Source organism: Anomaloglossus baeobatrachus, chromosome 9 (assembly GCF_048569485.1).
Source record: "Anomaloglossus baeobatrachus isolate aAnoBae1 chromosome 9, aAnoBae1.hap1, whole genome shotgun sequence".
NCBI lineage: Eukaryota > Metazoa > Chordata > Amphibia > Anura > Aromobatidae > Anomaloglossus > Anomaloglossus baeobatrachus.
The window spans coordinates 47,318,281-47,341,749 of record NC_134361.1 but is presented as its reverse complement, the minus strand read 5'-3'; the positions used below and the strand labels follow the sequence as shown (position 1 = coordinate 47,341,749).

At 53.7% G+C, this 23,469-nt stretch overlaps 1 protein-coding gene across 1 annotated transcript in view; it reads right to left on the bottom strand.

Annotated features, from left to right (window-relative positions):
- The window catches only part of CLPTM1 (CLPTM1 regulator of GABA type A receptor forward trafficking), a 114,843-nt gene that overhangs the window by 32,816 nt on the left and 58,558 nt on the right, over positions 1–23,469 (bottom strand). Inside the window, exons 5-10 of the mRNA XM_075323674.1 lie at positions 20,244–20,361; positions 20,015–20,100; positions 19,820–19,940; positions 6,094–6,338; positions 3,508–3,601; positions 3,223–3,413 (exon numbers count right to left, since the gene is read on the bottom strand). Of these exons, the coding sequence (XP_075179789.1) occupies positions 3,223–3,413; positions 3,508–3,601; positions 6,094–6,338; positions 19,820–19,940; positions 20,015–20,100; positions 20,244–20,361 (855 nt within the window). The remainder of the gene's footprint in view (positions 1–3,222; positions 3,414–3,507; positions 3,602–6,093; positions 6,339–19,819; positions 19,941–20,014; positions 20,101–20,243; positions 20,362–23,469) is intronic.

Sequence of the window (23,469 nt, the reverse complement as noted above, 5' to 3'; positions counted from 1 at the left end):
GGATTGTTTAATGATTTCATCCAATTGCTCGCCAAACAGGCGTTTGCCAGAAAATGGCAAACCGGTTAAGAACTTTTTGGAAGCAGAGTCTGCCTTCCATTCACGTAGCCACATGGCCCTGCGGACTGCCACCGAATTGGCGGATGCTACCGCCGTACGGCTCGCAGAGTCCAGGACAGCATTCATGGCGTAGGACGCAAACGCCGACGCCTGAGAGGTTAAGGACACAACCTGCGGAGTAGAGGCACGTGTGACTGCATTAATCTCAGACTGACAAGCTGAGATAGCTTGGAGTGCCCATACGGCTGCGAATGCCGGAGCAAAGGACGCGCCGATAGCTTCATAGATGGATTTCATCAGGAGCTCTATCTGCCTGTCAGTGGCATCCTTGAGTGATGCACCGTCTGCCACTGCAACTATGGATCTAGCCGCCAGTCTAGAGACTGGAGGATCCACCTTGGGACACTGAGCCCAACCCTTGACAACGTCAGGGGGGAAGGGATAACGTGTGTCATTAAGGCGCTTAGTAAAGCGCTTATCTGGAAAAGCTCGGTGTTTCTGGACTGTATCTCTGAAGTCGGAGTGATCAAGAAACGCACTCCGTGTACGTTTGGGAAACCTAAAATGGAATTTCTCCTGCTGAGAAGCTGACTCCTCAATCTGAGGAGTTGGGGGAGAAAGATCCAACACCTGATTGATGGACGCTATAAGGTCGTTTACTATGGCGTCCCCTTCAGGTGTATCAAGGTTGAGAGCGACGTCAGAATCAGAGCCCTGATCTGCCACCTCCGCTTCATCCTCCAGAGAGTCCTCATGCTGAGACCCTGAACACTGTGATGAAGTCGAGGGAAGCTCCCGGCGAGCCCGCTTAGCCGGTCTGGGACTGCGGTCCGTGTCAGAGTCCTCCCCGTGGGACCTATGAGTCGCCCCAGGAGCACTTTGCTGCGCCGACCGAGGGGGGACTGAGGGCAATGATTCAACAGTGCCCGGGGCCTGTGTTACAGGTCTGGACTGCAAAGCTTCTAGTATTTTAGCAGACCATCTATCCATAGACTCAGAAAGTTTGTCAGCGAATACTGCAAACTCTGTCCCTGTCACCTGGACAGTGGCAGCAGGTGGTTACACCTGGGCCGAGGGTCCCACCAGTGGCAGAGGCTCCGGCTGAGTGAGTGTCACAGGGGCCGAGCATTGCACACAATGAGGGTAGGTGGAACCTGCAGGTAGCATAGCCGCACATGAGGTACAGGTTGCAAAGTAAGCCTGTGCCTTGGCACCCTTGCTTTTTGCGGACGACATGCTGTTGTCTCCTCTTAGAGCAATCAGAGAGGGTATATAGCCAAAGCACTAGTGCGGCCGTACAGAGTAAATGTATACAATATAAGCATATAAATATACACTTCGGCACCCAGTGGCGCAAACACCTAGTAACAGGTGCTGCTTACCGACCGCCCTCAGCGTTTGTGTGACCACCAGATTCCCTGCCTGTGCCTCCCAGAGCTGTAGGAGCTCTTCTCTGAAGTTCTCCAGCGTCAGAAGTGCTGATAGGAATGGCTGCCAGCGTTCTGAGAGGAGGAGGGAGTCGTGGGCGTGCCTTAGAAAGTGCGGGAATCTGGTGCCCCACGGTGCTCAGTGAGGGGGGAGGAGGATACTAAGTATGCTCCAGCCCTCAGTGCTGACGTCCAGTGCAGCGTCCCGCCCTTACCCCTGACTGGCAGGCCCGGGGGCGGGAATATGCGGTACTAGGCCGCAAAAGCCGGGGACTAAAGTTATAAGCGCGGCCGGCAAACAAGCGCGGTCAGCGCGGTAGTCCCGGCGCACAAACACAACCAGCAGCTGCTGCAGCGTCCATTAGACAGGCGCTCTATGCGCCGTCCCCAAGGGGACACAGAGTACCTCAGAGGAGCAGGGCCTGTCCCTGACGATACCCGGTCTCCTGTCCAGCAGATTCCCTCAGGGGCTGCGGAGGGAGCACGGTCCCAGTGACTGGTGACCGATTAGGATCCCACTTCACCCAGAGCCCCTAAGGGATGGGGAAGGAAAACAGCATGTGGCTCCAGCCTTTGTACCCGCAATGGGTACCTCAACCTTAACAACACCGCCGACCAGAGTGGGGTGAGAAGGGAGCATGCCTGGGGCCCTGTTATGGGCCCTCTTTTCTTCCATCCGATATAGTCAGCAGCTGCTGCTGACCAAATTGTGGAGCTTGCGTGCATGTGTGCCTCCTTCAACATAAAGCATAAAAACTGAGGAGCCCGTGATGCACGGGGGGGTGTATAGGCAGAGGGGAGGGGTTTACACTTTTAAGTGTAATACTTTGTGTGGCCTCCGGAGGCAGAAGCTATACACCCAATTGTCTGGGTCTCCCAATGGAGCGACAAAGAAACGCTACATGCAGCGTTCCATCCGCCCGACGCAGCGTCAAAATAACGACGCTGCGTCGTCCAGCAGATGCAACACAGACACTTGCGTTACAGTGCGTCGTCCATACAACTCTATGGAGAATAGCGCAGTCCGTTAACGGACTGCGCTATTCTCCATAGTGACGAAATGCGCTGAACGCAAGTGTGAAACTAGCCTAAGCCCGATGTGACATCCAGAGTACATCATGCCACAATGTAATGATGTTGTGCGGTCTTACTAATGAGAAGAAGAGTTGAGGATGCCATAGGTAATTAATAGTAGGAGGTTCTGGACTAGCGACGTAGCCACTGGATCAGGATCCTGCAAATCTTTTTGCTCCATGCTAGTGATGAGCGGGCAAAACCATGCTCGGGTCTCGTAACAAGCAGTCGGACAATTGGACGGGCTCAACTTGTGTATCGAGTATGATGGAAGTCAATATTTTTCTCAAAGATTTTCTGGGAAAATGTTCGAGTTTCCCATTTTCTTCGTCTTTATTCGGTAAACGTGTTGAGCCGGTCGGAAAGTCTGACTACCCGTTATAACTACCGATCGTGGTTGTGCTCGCTCATCACTACTCAATGCTTATGAGATTTCAAAAGTGGTAAATGGACCACCGAGTCTGTAAGGGTTTGTGATACCTTGATGGTTCATTACTTTGGCTACAAAAGCTTTAAGGTGGCCTAAATCAATGATCAGCAGCCAGCGGAACCTCAACTGTTCTGAAACTACAATTCCCAGCATGCCATGAAGTGGCACAGGCTGCAGACCCCAGCATATCATACAGGGGCCCGAACCTATGCTATAGAAATTAGTCCTTACCTTGACATCCATGACCTTGGTAATCTTCCAGAAATCAATCAGCAGACCAATGCCCACGCTGACCTGCACCACAAAGTTGGTCTCGTTGTCCAAGATATAAAGCAAGACCACGAGGGACTGGAAGACACCAAAGATGACAGATCGGACAGAAAGACCCTCCAGAGACTGACGGCTGTTCCAGAACTGGATATCTGAGGGAGACACAAATAAATAAATGTAGTTGTGCTACAAGTAAGCAGAGTGATGGAGCATCTTCTCTGATGACGTCAGCTAGGAATGACTTACCATTCTTGAAAGCCAAAAACTCGAAGATGCTGTGTATAATGGAGACGGTGATGGTTAGCGCTAGGAGGTAGGGGTTTGTCTCCAAAAGAGCCACCTGGAAGAACCAAAAAAAGACCACTAATAGTAAGACCGACTGGCGATGCAACATTTTGAGATGAAACCTTATTGATGATTATCATCACTTTAAGGCTAGTTTCACACTTGCGTTGTGCGGCATCCGTTGCATTGCGTTGTGTGACGAATGCAATGGATCGTACAAAACAACGGAAAGCTATTTTTTTTTTCTTTTTTATAGTTTTACCGACAGCAGACTATTGTGAACGATCAGCTGATCGCCCTCACATGCCGGCTGCTCAGCTGATCGCCCTCACATGCCGGCTGCCGGGCGCTCAGCTGATCGCCCTCACATGCCGGCTGCCGGGCGCTCAGCTGATCGCCCTCACATGCCGGCTGCTCAGCTGATCGCCCTCACATGCCGGCTGCCGGGCGCTCAGCTGATCGCCCTCACATGCCGGCTGCCGGGCGCTCAGCTGATCGCCCTCACATGCCGGCTGCCGGGCGCTCAGCTGATCGCCCTCACATGCCGGCTGCTGGGCGCTCAGCTGATCGCCCTCACATGCCGGCTGCTCAGCTGATCGCCCTCACATGCCGGCTGCCGGGCGCTCAGCTGATCGCCCTCACATGCCGGCTGCCGGGCGCTCAGCTGATCGCCCTCACATGCCGGCTGCCGGGCGCTCAGCTGATCGCCCTCACATGCCGGCTGCCGGGCGCTCAGCTGATCGCCCTCACATGCCGGCTGCCGGGCGCTCAGCTGATCGCCCTCACATGCCGGCTGCCGGGCGCTCAGCTGATCGCCCTCACATGCCGGCTGCCGGGCGCTCAGCTGATCGCCCTCACATGCCGGCTGCCGGGCGCTCAGCTGATCGCCCTCACATGCCGGCTGCCGGGCGCTCAGCTGATCGCTCTCACATGCCGGCTGCCGGGCGCTCAGCTGATCGCTCTCACATGCCGGCTGCTCAGCTGAGCGCTCTCACATGCCGGCTGCTCAGCTGAGCGCTCTCACATGCCGGCTGCTCAGCTGAGCGCTCTCACATGCCGGCTGCTCAGCTGAGCGCTCTCACATGCCGGCTGCTCAGCTGAGCGCTCTCACATGCCGGCTGCTCAGCTGAGCGCTCTCACATGCCGGCTGCCGGGCGCTCAGCTGATCGCCCTCACATGCCGGCTGCCGGGCGCTCAGCTGATCGCCCTCACATGCCGGCTGCCGGGCGCTCAGCTGATCGCCCTCACATGCCGGCTGCTCAGCTGATCGCCCTCACATGCCGGCTGCCGGGCGCTCAGCTGATCGCCCTCACATGCCGGCTGCCGGGCGCTCAGCTGATCGCCCTCACATGCCGGCTGCCGGGCGCTCAGCTGATCGCCCTCACATGCCGGCTGCTGGGCGCTCAGCTGATCGCCCTCACATGCCGGCTGCTGGGCGCTCAGCTGATCGCCCTCACATGCCGGCTGCCGGGCGCTCAGCTGATCGCCCTCACATGCCGGCTGCCGGGCGCTCAGCTGATCGCCCTCACATGCCGGCTGCCGGGCGCTCAGCTGATCGCCCTCACATGCCGGCTGCCGGGCGCTCAGCTGATCGCCCTCACATGCCGGCTGCCGGGCGCTCAGCTGATCGCCCTCACATGCCGGCTGCCGGGCGCTCAGCTGATCGCCCTCACATGCCGGCTGCCGGGCGCTCAGCTGATCGCCCTCACATGCCGGCTGCCGGGCGCTCAGCTGATCGCCCTCACATGCCGGCTGCCGGGCGCTCAGCTGATCGCCCTCACATGCCGGCTGCCGGGCGCTCAGCTGATCGCTCTCACATGCCGGCTGCCGGGCGCTCAGCTGATCGCTCTCACATGCCGGCTGCTCAGCTGAGCGCTCTCACATGCCGGCTGCTCAGCTGAGCGCTCTCACATGCCGGCTGCTCAGCTGAGCGCTCTCACATGCCGGCTGCTCAGCTGAGCGCTCTCACATGCCGGCTGCTCAGCTGAGCGCTCTCACATGCCGGCTGCTCAGCTGAGCGCTCTCACATGCCGGCTGCTCAGCTGAGCGCTCTCACATGCCGGCTGCTCAGCTGAGCGCTGTCACATGCCGGCTGCTCAGCTGAGCGCTCTCACATGCCGGCTGCTCAGCTGAGCGCTCTCACATGCCGGCTGCTCAGCTGAGCGCTCTCACATGCCGGCTGCTCAGCTGAGCACTCTCACATGCCGGCGGCATAAAAAAAAAAAAAGATGAGCATGCGCAGTGAAAAATAGAGGATTCCCCGGCTCAAAAAAATGTTACATGCTGCGTTCCTTCCGCCCGGTCGGACGCAACGCAGCGTCAGCTAGCGGAAGCAACGCAGGTACTGTTGGCACAATCAGTCATCCATACAAGTCTATGGGACACAGCGGAATCCGTTAACGGATTCCGCTGTTTTCCAAAAGGGCGGATTGTGACAGAAGGAAATTAACCCAAGTGTGAAAGTACCCTAAGGTGAGGGGCGCTCGATATGTTTGAAGTGATGTAAAAGCTTTTTCCTTTTTTTGGTCACAGAGCAATTGCCCTCACCTTAATGGAGTCCTGCTCCTCATCAGACTGCTCATACATGTCTTCTCCAAGGAAGCTCCAGGGGCTGCGTGAGCTCTGAGCTGCATAAAGCTGCCACCGCCACAGGGACAGGGGACAAAACGACAGCCGCAAGGGCAGGCTTGTTACACTGGCATTGACCGGCATGTAGTCCTTCTGTAGGTTCCAGTAATCATTGAAGTATACGATGGGATAGTAATCACCGCTGACCGCGTCAAACTTCACATCTGTGGAGAAGACATAACTGGTATTGCAACATTGTGTCACACAGCTACGGTATTACACAGAGTAAACTGAGCACAGAACAGGGGTTGCCAGCAGAGAGGTGGGCACCTGAATGTGTGGGCACTCTCCATTACAGTCAATACGTATTGGATGACCACTTTTCTAGTCGTACAATCAGGATTGTGTGGTCCCAGAGATTTGACCACCTAACATTAAAGGGAACCTGTCAGGTGCAATATGCGCCCAGAACCACGAGCAGTGGGTCCATATTTCTATTCTCTGTATCTAGTAGCATACATAAAGAGAGCTCTAAAAAAAGTATTTCTAAAGATCTTTTATGATATGCTAATGAGCGCAGGGACTAGTCGCAAGGGCGTTATTTTACGCCTACTAGTCCACCCTCTTAGCATGTTATGACACCCCCAGGGGCATGCTAACATGCTAGTCAATGCCTATTGCCCAACGTCGTTAGCAGTAAAGCACATACCTGTGTCCGTTGTCACCGCCTCTGATGCTGGGATTAGGCCAAGTGTGCTTTCCCCGACGCTTCCAGTCATGCGCACTATGAAGCCGGCTGTACGTGTCCCGGCTTCAGAGAGGTCTAGTGCGCCTGACCGGAAGTGCCGGGGACTTCTGATTATGCGCACTGACCCTAAACCCGGCGTCTGAGGCCGTGTCAACAAACACAGGTACGTGCCTCACCACCAATGACGCTGGGCAATAAGCATTGAATAGCACGTTAGCACACCAATGTGGGCATGCTAAGAGGGCGGACGAGTCAGGGGATATACCTTGCGACTAGTCTCTGCGCTCATTAGCATATCATAAAGGATCTTTAGAAATATTTTTTCTAAAGATCTCTTGATCTATGCTACTAGATACAGGGACAGGTAGGCAGGGATTAGCAATATACACCCAGAACTGCTCGTGGGTCTGGGTTCATATATTGCATCTGACAGGTTCACTTTAAATCGAAGACATAGTCTAGTGATATAATCAATTAATGAGCCGTAAATATCCCTTTAGGACCCTGTAAGAATAACTTCTGCTGCACACAAACATAATAATAATAATAATAATAATAATAATAATAATGAAAACTAAAATGAAGGGAATTTTGTTTACTTACCGTAAATTCCTTTTCTTCTAGCTCCAATTGGGAGACCCAGACAATTGGGTGTATAGCTACTGCCTCCGGAGGCCACACAAAGTATTACACTTAAAAGTGTAAAGCCCCTCCCCTTCTGCCTATACACCCCCCGTGGGATCACGGGCTCCTCAGTTTTAGTGCAAAAGCAAGAAGGAGGAAAGCCAATAACTGGTTTAAAAACAAATTCAATCCGAAGAAACATCGGAGAACTGAAACCATTCAACATGAACAACATGTGTACCCGAAAAAACCAAAAATCCCTAAGGAAACAGGGCGGGTGCTGGGTCTCCCAATTGGAGCTAGAAGAAAAGGAATTTACGGTAAGTAAACAAAATTCCCTTCTTTGTCGCTCCATTGGGAGACCCAGACAATTGGGACGTCCAAAAGCAGTCCCTGGGTGGGTAAAATAACACCTCGTGATAGGGCCGTAAAACAGCCCTTTCCTACAGGTGAGCAACCGCCGCCTGAAGGACTTGTCTACCTAGGCTGGCGTCCGCCGAAGCGTAGGTATGCACCTGATAATGCTTGGTGAAAGTGTGCAGACTCGACCAGGTAGCCGCCTGGCACACCTGCTGAGCTGTAGCCTGGTGCCGTAATGCCCAGGACGCACCCACGGCTCTGGTAGAATGGGCCTTCAGCCCTGAGGGAACCGGAAGCCCGGCAGAACGATAGGCTTCCAGAATTGGTTCCTTGATCCACCGAGCCAGGGTGGATTTTGAAGCTTGCGACCCTTTACGCTGACCAGCGACAAGGACAAAGAGTGCATCCGAGTGGCGCAGGGGCGCCGTGCGGGAAATGTAGATTCTGAGCGCTCTCACCAGATCCAACAGATGCAAATCCTTTTCACATTGATGAACTGGATGAGGACAAAAAGAAGGTAAGGAGATATCCTGATTGAGATGAAAGGGGGATACCACCTTAGGAAGAAACTCGGGAATCGGGCGCAGAACCACCTTGTCCTGGTGAAATACCAGGAAGGGAGCTTTGCATGACAGCGCTGCTAGCTCGGACACTCTCCGAAGAGACGTGACCGCTACTAGAAAGGCCACTTTCTGTGAAAGGCGAGAAAGGGGAACATCCCTCATAGGCTCGAAAGGCGGCTTCTGGAGAGCAATTCGAACTCTGTTCAGATCCCAAGCTTCTAATGGCCGCTTGTAAGGAGGGACTAAGTGACAAACCCCCTGCAGGAACGTGCGTACCTGAGGAAGTCGGGCTAGGCGCTTCTGAAAAAATACAGATAGCGCTGAGACCTGTCCTTTAAGGGAGCCTAGCGACAAACCTTTTTCCAAACCGGATTGCACGAAGGAAAGAAAAGTAGGTAATGCAAATGGCCAGGGAGAAACTCCCTGAGTAGAGCACCAAGATAAGAAAATCTTCCACGTCCTGTGGTAGATTTTGGCGGACGTTGGTTTCCTAGCCTGTCTCATGGTAGCAATGACCTCTTGAGATAATCCTGACGACGCTAGGATCCAGGACTCAATGGCCACACAGTCAGGTTCAGGGCCGCAGAATTCAGATGGAAAAACGGTCCTTGAGACAGCAAGTCTGGCCGGTCTGGTAGTGCCCACGGTTGGCCTACCGCGAGATGCCACAGATCCGGATACCACGACCTCCTCGGCCAGTCTGGAGCGACGAGGATGGCGCGGCGGCAGTCGGACCTGATCTTGCGTAGCACTCTGGGCAACAGTGCCAGAGGTGGAAACACATAAGGTAGCCGGAACTGTGACCAATCCTGAACTAAGGCGTCTGCCGCCAGAGCTCTGTGATCGTGAGACCGTGCCATGAAAGCCGGGACCTTGTTGTTGTGCCGGGACGCCATTAGGTCGACGTCCGGCATCCCCCAGCGGCGACAGATCTCCTGAAACACGTCCGGGTGAAGAGACCATTCCCCTGCGTCCATACCCTGGCGACTGAGGAAGTCTGCTTCCCAGTTTTCTACGCCCGGGATGTGAACTGCGGATATGGTGGAGGCCGTGTCTTCCACCCACCTCAGAATCCGCCGGACTTCCTGGAAGGCTTGTCGACTGCGTGTTCCGCCTTGGTGGTTGATGTATGCCACCGCTGTGGAGTTGTCCGACTGAATTCGGATCTGCTTGCCTTCCAGCCACTGCTGGAAGGCCTGTAGGGCAAGATACACTGCCCTGATCTCCAGAACATTGATCTGAAGGGTGGACTCTTGCTGAGTCCACGTACCTTGAGCCCTGTGGTGGAGAAAGACTGCTCCCCACCCTGACAGACTCGCATCTGTCGTGACCACCGCCCAGGATGGGGGTAGAAAGGATTTCCCTTTCGACAATGAGTTGGGAAGCAGCCACCACCGAAGAGAATCCTTGGCCGCCTGAGAAAGGGAGACGTTCCTGTCGAGGGACGTCGACCTCCCGTCCCATTGGCGGAGAATGTCCCATTGTAGTGGACGCAGATGAAACTGCGCGAAAGGGACTGCCTCCATTGCTGCTACCATCTTCCCTAGGAAGTGCATGAGGCGCCTCAAGGGGTGCAACTGGCCTTGAAGGAGAGATTGCACCCCTATCTGTAGTGAACGTTGTTTGTCCAGCGGAAGCTTCACTATCGCTGATAGAGTATGAAACTCCATGCCAAGATATGTCAGCGATTGGGCCGGGGTCAGATTTGACTTTGAAAAGTTGATGATCCACCCGAAACTCTGGAGAGTCTCCAGCGCAACGTTCAGGCTGTGTTGGCATGCCTCTTGAGAGGGCGCCTTGACCAGCAGATCGTCTAAGTAAGGGATCACAGAGTGTCCCTGAGAGTGCAGGACTGCTACTACTGCTGCCATGACCTTGGTGAAGACCCGTGGGGCTGTCGCCAGACCGAAAGGCAGAGCTACGAACTGAAGGTGTTCGTCTCCTATAACGAAGCGTAGAAAACGCTGATGCTCTGGAGCAATCGGCACGTGGAGATAAGCATCCTTGATGTCTATTGATGCTAGGAAATCTCCTTGAGACATTGCGGCGATGACGGAGCGGAGGGATTCCATCCGGAACCGCCTGGTTTTCACGTGCTTGTTGAGCAGTTTTAGGTCCAGAACGGGACGGAAAGACACGTCCTTTTTTGGCACCACAAACAAATTGGAGTAAAAACCGTGACCTTGCTGCTGAAGAGGAACAGGGATCACCACTCCTTCTGCCTTTAGAGTGCACACCGCCTGCAGAAGAGCATCGGCTCGGTCGGGAGGCGGAGACGTTCTGAAGAATCGAGTCAGAGGACGAGAACTGAACTCTATCCTGTACCCGTGAGACAGAATGTCTCTCACCCAACGGTCTAGGACCTGTGGCAGCCAAATGTCGCCAAAGCGGGAGAGCCTGCCACCGACCGAGGATGCGGAGAGAGGGGGCCGAAAGTCATGAGGAAGCCGCCTTGGTAGCGGTTCCTCCGGCTGTCTTTTTTGGGCGTGACTGAGCCCGCCAAGAATCTGAGCTCCTCTGATCCTTTTGAGACCTTTTGGACGAGGAGAATTGGGACCTGCCCGAGCCTCGAAAGGACCGAAACCTCGACTGTCCCCTCCTCTGTTGGGGTTTGTTTGGTCTGGGCTGAGGTAAGGATGAATCCTTACCCTTGGATTGTTTAATGATTTCATCCAATCGCTCACCAAACAGTCGGTCACCAGAAAATGGCAAACTGGTTAAACACTTTTTGGAAGCAGAATCTGCCTTCCATTCCCTTAACCACAAGGCTCTGCGTAAAACCACGGAGTTGGCGGACGCCACTGCCGTACGGCTCGTAGAGTCCAGGACAGCATTAATAGCGTAAGACGCAAATGCCGACATTTGAGAGGTTAAGGATGCCACTTGCGGAACAGATGTACGTGTGACAGTGTCAATCTGCGCCAGACCAGCTGAAATAGCTTGGAGTGCCCACACGGCTGCGAATGCTGGAGCAAACGACGCGCCGATAGCTTCATAGATGGATTTCAACCAGAGCTCCATCTGTCTGTCAGTGGAATCGTTAAGTGAAACCCCATCTTCCACTGCAACTACGGATCTAGCCGCAAGCCTGGAGATTGGAGGATCCACCTTGGGACACTGGGTCCAGCCCTTGACCACGTCAGGAGGGAAGGGATAACGTGTATCCTTAAGGCGTTTGGAGAAACGCTTATCTGGATAAGCGTGGTGTTTCTGGACTGCCTCCCTGAAGTCAGAGTGGTCCAGAAAAGTACTCAATTTACGCTTGGGATACCTGAAGAAGGGAATTTTGTTGCTTACCGTAAATTCCTTTTCTTCTAGCTCTTATTGGGAGACCCAGACGATTGGGGTATAGCTACTGCCCTCTGGAGGCCACACAAAGCACTACACTAAAAGTGCAAGGCCCCTCCCTCTCTGGCTATACCCCCCCGTGGTATCACGGGTACTCCAGTTTTAGTGCCAAAGCAAGAAGGAGGAAGCCAACAACTGGTTTAAACAAATTAACTCCGAGTAACATCGGAGAACTGAAAAACCGTTCAACATGAACAACATGTGTACCCGCAAACAGCAAAAAACAATCCCGAAGGACAACAGGGCGGGTGCTGGGTCTCCCAATAAGAGCTAGAAGAAAAGGAATTTACGGTAAGCAACAAAATTCCCTTCTTCTTCAGCGCTCTATTGGGAGACCCAGACGATTGGGACGTCCAAAAGCTGTCCCTGGGTGGGTAAAGAAATACCTCATGTTAGAGCTGCAAAACAGCCCCCCCCTACGGGGATGTCACTGCCGCCTGCAGGACTCTTCTACCTAAGCTGGCATCCGCCGAAGCATAGGTATGCACCTGATAATGCTTGGTGAACGTGTGCAGACTCGACCAGGTAGCCGCCTGACACACCTGTTGAGCCGAAGCCTGGTGCCGTAATGCCCAGGACGCACCTACGGCTCTGGTTGAGTGGGCTTTTAGCCCTGAAGGAACCGGAAGCCCAGCAGAACGGTAGGCCTCTATAATTGGTTCTTTGATCCATCGAGCCAAGGTGGCTTTAGAAGCCTGCAACCCCTTGCGCGGACCGGCGACAAGGACAAAAAGTGCATCGGAACGGCGCATGGGCGCCGTGCGGGAAATGTAGATCCTGAGTGCTCTCACCAGATCTAGCAAACGCAAGTCCCTTTCATACCGGTGAACCGGATGAGGATAAAAGGAAGGCAATGATATATCCTGATTAAGATGAAACGAGGATACGACCTTAGGGAGAAACTCCGGAATGGGGCGCAGCACAACCTTGTCCTGGTGGAACACCAAGAAGGGAGCCTTGGATGACAGAGCAGCCAGCTCAGACACTCGCCGAAGCGATGTGATCGCAACAAGAAACGCCACTTTCTGTGACAGGCGAGAAAAAGAAACTTCTTTGAGAGGCTCGAAGGGCGGCTTCTGGAGAGCCACTAGTACCCTGTTCAGATCCCATGGATCCAACGGCCGCTTGTACGGGGGCACAATATGACAGACCCCCTGCAGGAACGTGCGCACCTTAGGAAGACGTGCTAGACGCTTCTGAAAAAACACGGATAGTGCCGAGACTTGCCCTTTAAGGGAGCCGAGCGACAAGCCCTTTTCCAACCCTGATTGCAGGAAAGATAGAAAAGTGGGCAATGCAAATGGCCAGGGAGACACTCCCTGAGCAGAGCACCAGGTTAAGAAAATCTTCCACGTTCTGTGGTAGATCTTAGCAGAAGTTGACTTCCTAGCTTGTCTCATTGTGGCTACCACTCCCTGGGATAATCCTGTTGACGATAGGATCCAGGACTCAATGGCCACACAGTCAGGTTCAGGGCCGCAGAATTCTGATGGAAAAACGGCCCTTGAGACAGCAGGTCTGGACGGTCTGGAAGCGACCACGGTCGGCCGACCGTGAGATGCCACAGATCCGGATACCACGATCTCCTCGGCCAGTCTGGGGCGACGAGTATGATGCGGCTGCAATCGGATCTGATCTTGCGTAGTACTCTGGGCAAGAGTGCCAGAGGCGGGAATACATATGGGAGGCGGAAGTGCGACCAATCTTGCACCAAGGCGTCTGCCGCCAGCGCTCTTTGATCTCGCGACCGCGCCATGAATGCCGGGACCTTGTTGTTGTGCCGAGACGCCATTAGGTCGACGTCCGGCACTCCCCATCGGCGACAGATTTCCTGAAACACGTCCGGGTGAAGGGACCATTCCCCTGCGTCCATGCCCTGGCGACTGAGGAAGTCTGCTTCCCAGTTTTCTACGCCCGGGATGTGAACCGCGGATATGGTGGATGCTGTGTCCTCCACCCAATTCAGAATGCGCCGGACTTCCTGAAAGGCTTGCCGGCTGCGCGTCCCTCCTTGGTGGTTGATGTATGCCACCGCTGTGGAGTTGTCCGATTGGATTCGGATCTGCTTTCCTTCCAGCCACTGTTGGAAGGCCAGTAGGGCAAGATACACTGCCCTGATTTCCAGAACATTGATCTGAAGGGTGGACTCCTGCTGAGTCCACGTCCCCTGAGCCCTGTGGTGTAGAAACACTGCTCCCCACCCCGACAGACTCGCATCTGTCGTGACTACTGCCCAGGATGGGGGCAGGAAGGATCTTCCCTGAGACAATGAGGTGGGAAGGAGCCATCATTGCAGAGAGTCCTTGGCCGTCTGGGAAAGAGAGACTTTCCTGTCTAGGGAAGTCGTCTTCCCGTCCCATTGGCGGAGAATGTCCCATTGAAGTGGACGCAGATGAAACTGCGCAAAGGGAACTGCTTCCATGGCTGCCACCATCTTCCCTAGGAAGTGCATGAGGCGCCGTAAGGGGTGCGACTGGCCCTGAAGGAGCGATTGCACCCCTGTCTGTAGGGACCGCTGCTTGTTTAGCGGAAGCTTCACTCTCGCTGCTCGAGTATGAAACTCCATGCCAAGATACGTTAGTGACTGTGTCGGTGACAGATTTGACTTTGGAAAGTTGATGATCCATCCAAAAGTCTGGAGAGTCTCCAGCGTAGCCTGTAGACTGAGTTGGCATGCCTCTTGAGAGGGTGCCTTGACAAGTAGATCGTCTAGGTAAGGGATCACCGAGTGTCCCTGAGAGTGCAAGACTGCTACCACCGCCGCCATGACCTTGGTGAAGACCCGTGGGGCTGTCGCCAGACCAAATGGCAGAGCTACGAACTGAAAATGGTCGTCTCCTATCACAAAACGTAGAAAACGTTGATGTTCTGTAGCAATTGGCACGTGGAGATAAGCATCCTTGATGTCTATTGAGGCAAGGAAGTCTCCTTGAGACATTGAGGCAATGACAGGACGGAGGGTTTCCATCCGGAACCTCCTGGCGTGCACATGTTTGTTGAGCAGTTTTAGGTCCAGAACAGGACGGAATGAGCCGTCCTTTTTTGGCACCACAAAGAGATTGGAGTAAAACCCTCTCCCTTGTTCCTGAAACGGTACAGGAACCACTACTCCCTCCGCTCTTAGGGAGTCCACCGCCTGCCGCAGGACATCTACACGGTCTGGGTGTGGGGAGGTTCTGAAGAACCGAGCTGGAGGATGAGAACTGAACTCGATTCTGTACCCGCGCGACAAAATGTCCGTCACCCACCGGTCTTTGACCTGTGACATCCAAGTGTCGTAAAAGCGGGAGAGCCTGCCCCCGACCGGAGATGCGGAGGGAGGGGACTGGAAGTCATGAGGTAGCCGCTTTGGAAGCGGTTCCTCCATTTGCTTTCTTGGGGCGTGAATGAGCCCTCCAGGAATCTGAGTTTCTTTGCGTCCTCTGAGTCCCTTTGGACGAGGAGAATTGTGTTTTGCCCGAACCTCGAAAGGACTGAAACTTCTGCTGCCACTTTCTCTGCTGAGGTTTGCTTGATCTGGGCTGGGGTAAAGAGGAGTCTTTACCCTTGGACTGTTTAATGATGTCAGCCAATGGCTCGCCAAACAGTCTTTCTCTAGACAAAGGCAAGCTGGTTAAACATTTTTTGGAACCAGCATCTGCTTTCCAGTCCTTTAACCACAATGCCCTGCGCAAAACTACCGAATTGGCAGACGCCATTGAGGTGCGGCTGGTAGATTCTAGGACCGCGTTGATAGCGTAAGACGCAAACGCGGACATCTGCGAGGTAAGGGACGCCACTTGCGGCACCGCTGGATGTAAGATAGCATCCACTTTCGCTAAACCAGCTGAAATAGCTTGTAGCGCCCATACGGCTGCGAATGCTGGAGCAAACGACGCGCCGATAGCTTCATAGACAGATTTTAACCAAAGGTCCATCTGTCTGTCATTGGCATCCTTAAGTGAAGCGCCATCCTCCACTGCAACTATGGATCTAGCTGCAAGTTTGGAAATCGGGGGATCCACCTTTGGACACTGGGTCCAGCGCTTGACCACCTCAGGGGGGAAAGGATAACGTGTATCCTTAGAACGTTTAGAGAAACGCTTTTCTGGATGAGCATCGTGTTTCTGGATTGATTCTCTGAAGTCAGAGTGATCCAACAGAGCACTTAATTTACGCTTGGGATAGAGGAAACGAAATTTCTCCTGCTCTGCCGCTGCCTCTTCTGCTGAAGGGGTTGGGGGAGAAATATCTAACAGCCTATTGATGGCTGAGATAAGATCGTTTACCATGGCGTCCCCATCCGGGGTATCCAGATTGAGAGGGGTTCCAGGATTAGACTCCTGATCACTCTCTTCAGACACATCACAGGGAGACTGATTGCGCTGAGACCCTGAGCAGTGTGATGACGTTGAGGGTCTTTCCCAGCGAGCCCGCTTGGGGTGGCTGGGGCAATCATCTGAGTCATCATACTCATCCTGAGAGGCCGGGGACCCCCTTGCAGTCTGGATTAAATCCAACTGCGGAGGGTTAGAGGACATAGACCTCGCCGTGTCCATAGACTGAGCCCCAGGCATGGATTGCAAAGTTTCCAGGATTTTTGCCATAGTCACCGACATATTAACCGCAAAAACTGCAAAGTCTGACCCTGACACCGGGGCAGGACTTACAGGCGTCTCAGCCTGGGTCACTATCTCTCCTGACTCCGGCTGGCGAAGCAGCACCGGATCTGAGCATTGCACACAATGGGGGTCTTTGGAACCTGCTGGTAGAGCAGTCCCACAAGCAGCACACACAGTGCACACAGCCCTAGCCTTGGCAGCTTTGCGTCTTGTGGATGACATGCTGCTGCTTCCTCAGAGCGATCTGGGGTATTCAGCCAGGAAGCGACCTCACAGTGCAAGAAATCAATAAATCTCTATGTCCAGTGACACAATACACTAACATACACTGAGGCACTAGAGGGGCCAGCTGAAAAGCCGCTTACCGCCCGCTAAAGAGCGGGTGTGTGGTCTTCCAAAGCCCCTCAGTCTAGGTCTCCCAGAGCCTTGCGTCCTTCTTCCAGCCAGCCATGCATGTAATGGCTGCCGGCGTCCTGAGGGAAGAAGGGGGGCGGGCCCTGGGCGTTCCTGACCAAGAGCGGGAAGCCTGCTCCCTCTGTGCCTAGTGTGAGGGCTGGAGCATGTAAATCAGGCTCCAGCCCTCCTCGCTGCCGTGAAACAGCGTCTCTCCCCTACCCTGATTGACAGGGTGGGGGCGGGAACGATCGGAGCTGCCGGCGTCCTAGGCCCAAAAGCCGGGGACTAGAGTTATAAACGCCGCCGCCGTAAAAGCGCGGTCGGCGTATCCCCGGCGCACCACAAGTCACAGCAGCGCCGCCCGGTCCAGTGAGGGTCGGCGCTGCGTTCCCAGAACACAAAGTCCCCCAGATGACTGTAGGAACACCAGCTCAGTGTACGGTCCCCGGCGCACTACAACACCCAGCCAGCCCGGAGTGTGTCTGTGCCTGCCGGGGACACAGAGTACCTGTAAGATGCAGGGCCCGGTCCCTGATGGTACTCCTGCTCCGTATCCATCAGGTTCTGATGGGTCTGTGGATGGAGCCCGGCGACAGAGCTTTGAGGCCGGCAGGATCCCACTTCCACAGAACCCCCAAGGGGATGTGGAAGGAAAAACAGCATGTGGGGCTCCAGCCCTGTACCAGCAATAGGTACCTCAACCTTACAACACCATCCAGGGGTGAGAAGGGAGCATGCTGGGAACACTATATGTGTCCTCTTTTCTTCCATCCGAACTAGTCAGCAGCTACTGCTGACTAAAATCTGTGGAGCTATGCATGGAATGTCTGACCTCCTTCGCACACGAAGCTAAAACTGGAGTACCCGTGATACCACGGGGGGGTATAGCCAGAGAGGGAGGGGCCTTGCACTTTTAGTGTAGTGCTTTGTGTGGCCTCCAGAGGGCAGTAGCTATACCCCAATCGTCTGGGTCTCCCAATAGAGCGCTGAAGAAATGGAATTTCTCCTGCTGTGAAGCTGACTCCTCCACTGGAGGAGCTGAGGGAGAAATATCCAACATTCGATTGATGGACGCTATAAGATCATTCACTATGGCGTCACCCTCAGGTGTATCCAGATTGAGAGCGGTCTCAGGATCAGAATCCTGATCAGCTACCTCCGCTTCATCATACAGAAAGTCCTCCTGCTGGGACCCTGACCAGTATGATGATGTCGAGGGCCGTTCCCAGCGAGCTCGCTTAGGCCGTCTGGGACTGTCGTCCGTGTCAGAGCCTTCACCCTGGGATGCATGGGACATCCCCGGAGCCCGGAGTTGATCCAACTGAGGGGGACCAGGGGGCAATGATTCAACAGTACCCATGATCTGAGGTACCGGTCTGGACTGCAAAGTTTCTAGAATTTTAGTCATAGTCACAGACAATCTATCAGCAAAAACTGCAAACTCCGTCCCCGTCACCTGGACAGTGTTCACAGGTGGTTCTCCCTGGGTCACCTCTAGCAGAGACCCCGGCTGAGCAAGTGCCACAGGGGCCGAACATTGCACACAATGGGGATCAGTGGAACCTGCCGGTAGAACAGCCTCACAAGCAGTACAAGCAGCATAGAAAGCCTGTGCCTTGGCACCCTTGCTTTTTGCGGACGACATGCTGTCCTCTGAGCAATCTAGGAGGGTATATAGCCAAGAATAGCGACCGTACAGTGCAATGTATAGAATACAAGCATAAAAGTACAAATGAACACTTCGGCGCTAGTGGGGTCAGCACTTCAGGTGCTGCTTACCGCCCGCTGAAAAGCGGGTGTGTGGTCGCCAGAATCCCGTGTCTGGGTCCCCCAGAGCTTGTCTCCCCTCTCCAGCTCCGACTGCACACAGGAATGGCTGCCGGCGTCCTGTGAAGAGGGGCGTACCGTGGGCGTGCCTCAGACAAAGTGCGGGAAACTGGCGTCCCACTGTGTTCAGTGAGTGGGCTGGAGTATGCAAGCAGACTCCAGCCCTTGGCGCTGACGTCCGGCACAGCGTTCTGCCCCTCCCCTGACTGGCAGGCCTGGGGGCGGGAAAGCAACGAGACTAGGCCGCAAAAGCCGGGGACTCAAGTAATAAGCGCGGCCGTCCAGAGGCACGGCCAGCGCGGAAGTCCCCGGCGCACTACAAGTCCCAGCCGCGCCGCAGTGTAAAACTGACAGCAGCGGCCGGCGCGGCAGTCCCCAATACATTAACTAACTCAGCAAAGCTGTAGTGAGTAGTGGCACAAGCGCGCAGCGCTGTTGTCCCCAGCGCACTAACACACCCAGCAATGCTGCGGTGTGTCTGCGCGCGGTCTGTACGGGGACACAGAGTACCTTGACGTAGCAGGGCCATGTCCCTGACGATACTCAGCTCCATATCCAGCAGATACCCCAGTGGCAGTGGATGGAGCACGGTCTCCTGTGCCTGGAGACCGGTAGGATCCCACTTCACCCAGAGCCCTAAGGGGGATGGGGAAGGAAAGCAGCATGTGAGCTCCAGCCTCCGTACCCGCAATGGATACCTCAACCTTAACAAACACCGCCAAGAGTGGGGTGAGAAGGGAGCATGCTGGGGGCCCTAGTATGGGCCCTCTTTTCTTCCATCCGACATAGTCAGCAGCTACTGCTGACTAAACAGTGGAGCTATGCGTGGATGTCTGACCTCCTTCGCACAAAGCTTGAAAACTGAGGAGCCCGTGATCCCACGGGGGGTGTATAGGCAGAAGGGAAGGGGCTTTACACTTTTAAGTGTAATACTTTGTGTGGCCTCCGGAGGCAGTAGCTATACACCCAATTGTCTGGGTCTCCCAATGGAGCGACAAAGAAAAATATTTTATTAATAACAAATAATAAAAAAATATGAAAAATAAATAAATTATATTAATAAAAAAATAATAATGAAAACTAAATAATATTTTATTAATAATAATAATAATAATAAAATAACTTTTAAGGCCACTGTAAATTACTTTATAGCCACAATCTACATTACTTTAGTCCACTAGTTCCCAGCCAATGCATACAGTCCGTAATAATCAGAAGAAATGACCGCCTCCACTTACATTGGTCGAGAGGAGGTGGGACGCTGCCTTGTACCCACGGAGTGTGATCGTCCACAATATTAATGGTTAAATTAGGATGCCAGTGGGATATAATCTCTATAGGACCAAAGTCCTCTGCTCTCTGAAATAAGAAGACAAGGTAAGCGTCTCCCTGTATAAAGTCGATGTGATACGGCTACTTGATTGGACACCCACCTTTATTATCTCCGGATCAACTTCTGTTTCTCCCGTCAACAGGTTTTTGGTCTTAAGGAATCGCTTTCGTTTGTATTTATTAAGCACTGCAAGAAAAAAAAAAAAAAAGAGGGGTAACGAGAGGCAGGAATCGGAAGGGTGAAAGAGGGGGAATGGGGAAATGCAAAGGATAAACAAAGAGACCGGCACAGTGAGGGATGGACCATAATAAAGAAAATGCAATCCTTACTGCGAGATGTAGAAACTGTGGCCAGCCTCCGATGTACAGCCTTCCGGCTGGGATCTGGGTGGAAGCCGCTCTTGGTCAGATATATGTGAATGTAGAAGGTGCCATTGTTCTGGACGCCCTAAGACCAAGACATTAAATTCAATAATTGCAAAAGTCCATCTATAATATTATGGAGGTCATCTGAGCTATAGCTTGCTTGTTTAAACGTAATAAGAATATCTGTGTATATAAATAGTCAAAAAAGAGAATTTTGTTTACTTACCGTAAATTCTTTTTCTTATAGTTCCGACATGGGAGACCCAGACCATGGGTGTATAGCTTCTGCCTCCGGAGGACACACAAAGTACTACACTAAAAAGTGTAGCTCCTCCCTCCGAGCATATACACCCCCTGGATGACCAAATCTAGCCAGTTTAGTGCAAAAGCTGAAGGAGGGCATCCACCCATAAGTAGAGATAGAGTAAAACCCGGAATAACCGGAACCTCTGTCTACAACAGCCGGTGAAAACACACGGAACAAGAACTGCCAACAGGCAACAGGGAGGGAGCTGGGTCTCCCATGTCGGAACTATAAGAAAAAATTTACAGTAAGTAAACAAAGAAGGGAATTTTGTTACTTACCGTAAATTCCTTTTCTTCTAGCTCCTATTGGGAGACCCAGACGATTGGGTGTATAGCTACTGCCTCCGGAGGCCACACAAAGCATTACACTAAAAAGTGTAAGGCCCCTCCCCTTCTGGCTATACACCCCCAGTGGGATCACTGGCTCACCAGTTTTAGTGCAAAAGCAAGAAGGAGGAAAGCCAATAACTTGGTTAAACAAATTCACTCCGAGTAACATCGGAGAACTGAAAAACCGTTCAACATGAACAACATGTGTACCCGAAAAAAACCCAAAAATCCCGAAGGACAACAGGGCGGGTGCTGGGTCTCCCAATAGGAGCTAGAAGAAAAGGAATTTACGGTAAGTAACAAAATTCCCTTCTTCTTCGGCGCTCCATTGGGAGACCCAGACGATTGGGACGTCCAAAAGCTGTCCCTGGGTGGGTAAAGAATACCTCATGTTAGAGCTGCGAAGACAGCCCTCCCCTACGGGGAGGCAACTGCCGCCTGCAGGACTCTTCTACCTAGGCTGGCGTCCGCCGAAGCATAGGTATGCACCTGATAATGTTTGGTGAAAGTGTGCAGACTCGACCAGGTAGCTGCCTGGCACACCTGTTGAGCCGTAGCCTGGTGTCGCAATGCCCAGGACGCACCCACGGCTCTGGTAGAATGGGCCTTCAGCCCTGATGGAACCGGAAGCCCAGCAGAACGGTAGGCTTCAAGAATTGGTTCTTTGATCCATCGAGCCAGGGTGGCCTTAGAAGCCTGCGACCCTTTGCGCTTACCAGCGACAAGGACAAAGAGTGCATCCGAACGGCGCAAGGGCGCCGTGCGGGAAATGTAGACTCTGAGTGCTCTCACCAGATCTAACAAATGTAAATCCTTCTCATACCGATGAACTGCATGAGGACAAAACGAAGGCAAAGAGATATCCTGATTAAGATGAAAAGAGGATACCACCTTCGGGAGAAACTCCTGAATGGGACGCAGCACTACCTTGTCCTGGTGGAAGACCAGGAAAGGAGCCTTGGATGACAGCGCTGCTAGCTCAGACACTCTCCGAAGAGATGTGATTGCTACCAGAAAAGCCACTTTCTGTGATAGTCTAGAAAGTGAAACCTCCCTCAGAGGCTGGAAGGGCGGCTTCTGGAGGGCAACTAGTACCCTGTTCAGATCCCATGGATCTAACGGCCGCTTGTACGGGGGTACGATATGGCAAACCCCCTGTAGGAACGTACGCACCCTAGTAAGTCGTGCCAGACGCTTCTGAAAAAAGACGGATAGCGCCGAGACCTGTCCTTTAAGGGAGCCGAGCGACAAACCTTTTTCTAACCCAGATTGCAGGAAAGAAAGAAAGGTAGGCAATGCAAATGGCCAGGGAGACACTCCCTGAGCAGAGCACCAGGATAAGAGTATCCTCCACGTTCTGTGGTAGATCTTAGCGGACGTGGGCTTCCTAGCCTGTCTCATGGTGGCAACGACCCCTTGGGATAATCCTGAAGACGCTAGGATCCAGGACTCAATGGCCACACAGTCAGGTTCAGGGCCGCAGAATTCCGATGGAAAAACGGCCCTTGGGACAGTAAGTCTGGTCGGTCTGGTAGTGCCCACGGTTGGCCGACCGTGAGATGCCACAGATCCGGATACCACGCCCTCCTTGGCCAGTCTGGGGCGACGAGTATGACGCGGCTGCAGTCGGATCTGATCTTGCGTAGCACTCTGGGCAAGAGTGCCAGAGGTGGAAACACATAAGGGAGCCGGAACTGCGACCAATCTTGCACTAAGGCGTCTGCCGCCAGAGCTCTGTGATCGCGAGACCGTGCCATGAAGGTTGGGACCTTGTGGTTGTGCCGGGACGCCAATAGGTCGACGTCCGGCCTTCCCCAACGGCGACAGATTTCCTGAAACACGTCCGGGTGAAGGGACCATTCCCCTGCGTCCATGCCCTGGCAACTGAGGAAGTCTGCTTCCTAGTTTTCTACGCCGGGGATGTGAACTGCGGATATGGTGGAGGCCGTGGCTTCCACCCACATCAGAATCCGCCGGACTTCCTGGAAGGCTTGCCGACTGCGTGTCCCCCCTTGGTGGTTGATGTATGCCACAGCTGTGGAGGTGTCCGATTGAATTCGGATCTGCCTTCCTTCCAGCCACTGCTGGAAGGCTAGTAGGGCAAGATACACTGCTCTGATTACCAGAACATTGATCTGAAGGGTGGACTCCTGCTGAGTCCACGTACCCTGAGCCCTGTGGTGGAGAAAAACTGCTCCCCACCCTGACAGACTCGCGTCTGTCGTGACCACCGCCCAAGACGGTGGTAGGAAGGATCTTCCCTGTGATAATGAGGTGGGAAGAAGCCACCATTGCAGAGAGTCCTTGCCGTCTGTGAAAGGGATACTTTCCTGATCAGGGATGTTGACTTCCCGTCCCATTGGCGGAGAATGTCCCATTGAAGTGGACGCAGATGAAACTGCGCAAACGGAACCGCCTCCATTGCCGCCACCATCTTCCCGAGGAAGTGCATGAGGCGTCTTAAGGAGTGCGACTGACCTAGAAGGAGAGTCTGCACCCCAGTCTGTAGTGACCGCTGCTTGTCCAGCGGAAGCTTCACTATCGCTGAGAGGGT